Source organism: Mobula hypostoma, chromosome 6 (assembly GCF_963921235.1).
Source record: "Mobula hypostoma chromosome 6, sMobHyp1.1, whole genome shotgun sequence".
Taxonomy (NCBI): domain Eukaryota; kingdom Metazoa; phylum Chordata; class Chondrichthyes; order Myliobatiformes; family Myliobatidae; genus Mobula; species Mobula hypostoma.
In genome coordinates, this window is record NC_086102.1 from 155,702,729 (window position 1) to 155,708,728 (window position 6,000).

General features: G+C 38.1%; 1 protein-coding gene across 1 annotated transcript in view; it reads left to right on the top strand.

Moving 5' to 3' along the window:
• Positions 1-3,909, top strand: part of zswim2 (zinc finger, SWIM-type containing 2) — a 47,324-nt gene extending 43,415 nt beyond the window's left edge. The window contains exon 10 of the mRNA XM_063052024.1: positions 2,630-3,909. Within this exon, the coding sequence (XP_062908094.1) occupies positions 2,630-3,445 (816 nt within the window). The 3' untranslated portion in view covers positions 3,446-3,909. The remainder of the gene's footprint in view (positions 1-2,629) is intronic.
• The last annotated feature ends 2,091 nt before the right edge of the window (positions 3,910-6,000 follow it).

A 6,000-nucleotide genomic window follows, 5' to 3' on the forward strand; every position in this document is an offset into this window, starting at 1 on the left:
TCGTGCAAGACTCCCAGAAGGTTAATTTACAGGTTGAGTCTGTGGTAAAGAAGGCAAATGCAATGTTAGCATTTATTTCAAAGAGAATAGAATATAAAAGCAAGGAGATAATGCTGAGCCTTTATAAGAGACTAGTCAGGCCGCACTTGGAGTATTATCAACAGTTTAGGGCCTCGTATCTCGGGAAGGATGTGCTGTCTTGAGAGTGCAGAGGAGGTTCACGAGGATGATTGGGAATCATTGGGATGATCGGGAATGAAGGGATTAACATATGAGGAGTGTTTGGCAGCTTGGGGCCTATACTCAATGGAATTTAGAAGAATGTGGGGGGGATCTCATTGAAACTACTGAACATTGAAAGAACTAGACAGGGTAGATGTGGAGAGGATGTTTTCTATGGCAGGAGTATTCCAGAGCTAGAGGACACAACCTCAAAACTAGAACAGGGTTAAGGAGCAATTTTTTTAGACAGTGGGTAGTGAATCTGTGGAATGCTCTGCACAGACTATGGTGGAGGCGTGGGTATATTTAAGGCAGAAGTTGATAGTTTCCTGATATGTCAGGGCATCAAAGGTTATGGCGAGAAGGCAGGTGTATGGGGTAGAGTGGGATCCAGGATCAGCCATGATGGAATGACAGGGCAGACATGATGGGCTGAATAACCTAATTCTGCTCCTATATCTTATGGTCTAGTACATTGCCAGACACTGCATTCCGTCTGCCACTTCTTTGCCTATTCTCCAATCTGTCTAATTCCTTCTGCAGTCTCCCTGCTTTCTCAACACTACCTGCCCCTTCACTTACCTTCATACCGTCTGCAAACTTGGCCACAAAGCCATCAGTTCAGTCATCCATATCATTGTCATGTAACGTGAAAAGAAGCCATCCCAATATTGACCCTGACCACTAGTCACTGGCAGCCAACCAGAAAAGGCCACCTTTATTCCCACACTTTGCCTCCTGCCAGTCAGCCAATCTTCTGCCCTTGCTGGTATCTTACTTGTAATGGCCAGGGTTTTCATCTTGTTAGGCAGCCTCATGTGTGGCACCTTGTCAAAGGCCTTCTGAAAATCCAAGTAAACAGCATTCACTGATTCTCCTTTGTCTACCCTGCATGTTATTTCCTCAAATAATTTCAACAGATTTGTAAGGAAAGATTTCCCCTTAAGAAAACCATGCTGACTGGCCTGTTTTATCATGTTCCTCCAAGTACCCCAAAACCTCACCCTTAATAATGGACTCCAACATCTTCCCAACCACTGAAGTCAGACTAACTGGCCTATAATTTCCTTTCTTCTACCTCTCTCCTTTCTTAAAAGTAGAGGGACATTTGTAGTTTTCCAGTCCTCTGGAACCATTCCAGAATCTAGTGATTCTTGAAGGATCTTTACCAATGCCTGCACAGTCTCACCGATAACTCTTTCGGAACCCTGGGTATAGTCCAATTGGTCCACCTTTCAGCTTCTTTGGTAATAGCAACTGCACTCCTGCCCCCTGGCATACTGCTGGTGCCTTGCATAGTGAAGACTGACACAAAATACTTGTTATGTTTGCCTGCCATTTCTTTGTCCCCAATTACTACTTCTCTGGCATAATTTTCCAAGAGTCTGATATCCACTCTCACCTTTCTTTTACTCTTTATATATCTGGAAAAAAAACCTTTTGGTATCCTCCTCTATTTTATTGAATAGCTTACCTTCATAGTTCATCTTTTCTCTCCTTATGGCTTTTTTCATTGTCTTCTGTTTTAAAAGCTTCCAAATCCTCTAACTTCCCACTAATTTTCCTGATATTATATGCTCTCTCTTTCCCTCTTATGCTGTCTTTGATTTCCCTTGTCAATCGCAGTTGTCTCATCCTTCCTTTAGAATACTTCTTCATCTTTGGGATGTATCTATCCTGCACTTTCCAGATTACCTCATAAACTCCAGCCATTGCTGTTCTGCTGTCATCCCTGCTAGTGTCCCCTTTCAATCAACTTTGGGCAGCTCCTCTCTGATGCCTCTGTAAATCCATTTACTCCATTGTGATACTAATACATCTGACTTTATCTCCTTCCTCTCAAACTGCAGGCTGAATTCTATCATATAATGATCACTGTCTCCTAAGGGTTATTTTACCTTAAGCTCCCTAATCAAATCTGGTTCATTACGTAACACTTAATGAGGTGGTGAAATGGCACGTTATTAGCTAACGACTGCCAAGGTAGTTCAACATGCACATTCCTTTCGCTAATTAGTATTTTCATCATATGGCAAGTGTTGATTTCTAGCTCCCAGTTTTTTCTAATATAAATATATTTGACCACAACTGTGTGTGTCCTGAAATATTTTTCAACTCTTGAAATCCACCTCACAGCGAAAGGAAATATTCATGTAATGATTCCTGGCACTTTAGCGTTGTAGATGCTTAAGCCATAATATTTCCCACATCCTCATTGAAAAGTTACCAGGATTAGATGGGAATGCAACAGGAAATCAGGAGACATTTACATAAACATGAATCAAGAACATTGTCTGTCTTTCATGTAAGCTGTTATCATTTCAAAGTGCTTAATTATTTATAGTGTTATACTATTGCAGTGGAGTATTATATTTAAATATTGATTAAATTATCTTATTTTCTCTAGTTTCATAAAGAATGCATTGACCATTGGTTATTGCATCAGAGCAACTCTTGTCCAATTGATGGTCAAGTAATTTATAATCCATTAACTTGGAACAAAGGACCAAAAAGAAGCAAAAAGAAAGATTCAACTACCATTTTGGATAACTCCAAGCCTCTGGCCCAGGTTGATCAACCTCAGCTTCTCATTCCAGTAATTGGTTATAGGTCTTCACTGAAAAAAACAGGCAGCAATCAAGCCGATGGCCAGCAGAGAAAAGATCACTCTAAAAGAGGAAATTGGACTCAGAATGCAGTAGACCACACGGAGGATTTCACTGTGAATGGTTTGAGTTACCTTCATTTAAAAGATGCAAAAGATGAAACAAATTTTGCTGCTGGACCTTCAGTACCTGCACGAAATCCTCAGGAACCTTTTTTTCCAAGTATTTTACCTGATGTACTCGATGCAAGAAATAAAAATCATTCAATTCAAGCTGCAGTGCAATCAAAAAATGCCAGCAGTAGTCAAATAAAGAAGAGGGAGATAGGCATTAGTAGGACTCATAGTATTGGTCCTAGAAGTGCTCCTTTACTGTATCTAAACAACAGTGACAAGTCAGACTCAACAGAATTACCATCACCGGAGAAGATTTTACACTTGAAAGTTTGTCCCCTTGAAAGCAGCTACATGCAGAGGATGCACAGCAGTGGCTTTAAAGGAGACATCAGAAAACAAGGCAGAGTCCTGTCGAGAAAAGCCAGGTGTCCTTCTGTGAGTTCAGCAGCTGACAATGTGATTCTGGCTATGGAGGGAATCTCAGTGAACACCAGGCTATAAATCCCTTCATTCATTTCAAGTGCAGATGTATTAACAGTTATAAAAGTATTAGGAAAATGATCTAGATCACCAAATTGCCAGTAATTGCATTAAATTGATCAAATTGCAGGCAGTTTTAAATATTCACTGAATAATGTGAAACTTGTGTGAATGTAACCTAGGTTATACAGATCTTTGACATTTATCTCAATAGGGTATTTTAAATTATGGTCTTTACAAAGCCTGCTTGTCCACAGATGATGGTCAATTACAAATCTAATGAATATCAGTGTTTAAATAAATGCAGATTTTGCAGTTCATCCCTAATTTTTATTGTTTAGGAATTTTCTTCCTTGTTATGGGTGGGAATATAACTTGATTGGCTTTCTTTTACCTGTGTTCAACTGATTCAATGTAACTCATTCCAAGGTTTCAAGTGAAAAATATATATTTTCATGAAATAAAGTTCAGCATGAAGGAATTAGGTTTTAGAAATGTTCCTAACTTTTCCATTTTCTTCAGATGCATCAGTCTAATTTTCAACAACTAATGTATTATATAATTAATTAGTTAATAATGAACATGAGATGGTGTAAAATTGTGCATTTGAAATGAAGTAATATGTGGAGGTGCATATAAGATCTTTTATTAAACAAAATCTCCAGTGGATTTGTACAATTATTCAATTGATTATAGCAACATACAACAAATCAGCAAGTTGAAAATAATTAGTATAAGGTAATCATTAAAACTCAAGTGTCTAGATAAACAATGGTTCAATAAAGATTCATTCACATCTGACCCATCTCTCAGAGACACTCCAAGTAAACTATTAAAAACAATTATTCATCAAAGTTTGGCGGTAGATACAGTAATCTGCTTGTGGATGTACTTTGTATTTAAGTAGAATTATGATAGACCTTTTCAGTTACATGCTGATATCTTTTACCTTTATCTTTTATTTCAGTTTCTTATGATTTTATTAGTTTATAGGTGTGTATTACAGTATATCTATGAACCTCACCGAACAGTAGATATTTTATTGTTCTATTCAGGACAATGTTCTACAGTCTTTAATCAATTTAACTGCTATCTGTCATCGTCTTTTGGTTTTACTTCCTACTCGGCCCCCATACTGTTGTTTAAATTACACGTTTGTACAAAGTTAAATGAATTTGCTAACATTTACCCCGTAACTGTCAGAAACAATAAGCATTTCTACACATGCCCACACAAATACGGAGTTGTAGTCAGCTGCTCACCACAAAGAGTGATTTGTCATTGACAAAGGTAATAGCTGGCGTATAAGTATTCATTTGGTTAGTTTTAATTGTTTGAGCTTGTTTAAACATTTTAGGTATTTTTTTATTTAATTATCAAAAATTTTAAATCTTCAGGGTTGTTTTTAATTTGTGAATGCCTCTATATGCTTTTGATCATCTGACACATTTCAGACTGTTTCAGAACCAAAACATTAGGTGTGCTGTTACCATTAGAGCTAGGCCATTTGGAGGGTTATCAGGAATTACAGCACCTTTCTTTATTTTCTTACATGATGATCTTCCAACTCCAGATCCTCACTCTTTCCCATTTTTCACCTTTCTGATTTTGCCAATTCTTTGCCATGCCTTAGACAATCCTAGAGTGGCTATTGCTTTGCTTTCCTGATAGACATCATTACCTAAATGACCCATAAATATCAACTAATCCAAAAATCTATTGAGCATAAAGTATCATTCTCTATATCCCACTTCCCAATTGTGTGCAAATATACAGGATTTAAACATCCTCCAGATATGTTTTCTTCTGCCCAATCTAAGTGCCAAAGTTGATAACTATGCTTCGACACTTAGCACTTGCTGTCTTAAATTCTTGCTCATCTTAATTTTTCTCTGAAACCTCTATGTATAGCTCCTTCTTTGGATTAGATTCCAATATGGTCTGATTACACCTCTATTAGGTCTCCTGGAATGTAATTTGCCTAATTATTTCAAAACATGATTAGTTTGAAAACTCAGCTCATTTCTATTTAGTTTTTGGAATCTTCTTCTCTTCCAGTACTTGGAGATCCGGGAAGTTACTGTTAGTTTACCAGATTCAAACTCAGCTCATTTCTATTTAGTTTTTGGAATCTTCTTCTCTGGCAGTACGTGGAGATCGGGGAAGTTACTGTTAGTTTACCAGATTCTGAGTTTTGAAACCCATGTGAGAAGTCCAGCTTCCCACAAGTGGGGATAGCAGGTGCCTGATGGGATGAGTAGCCAGATCGGTGAAGAGATAGCATGCTCCTTCTGCTGTTTATGCAAGGATACTGTCTGATCTCAATTCATTACCACAATATCATGGACCAGAAAAGCCCTAAAGTCAGTGAGAATGTTAAATTTCTCCAAGGAAGCTCTGAGCACATTCTTATTCTCTCTGTTTACCTAGTAATATCAAACTATGGCAGAGCTCAGAACAGAAGGAATCTTTCAGGGTTCTGCTGCTGGTCATATGAATGTGGTCAGCCTAATGTGGCTGATTGTGTAACCAGAATCCCACTGCTGGGGTTGCTGGCCAGGGAGAGGACATTGATG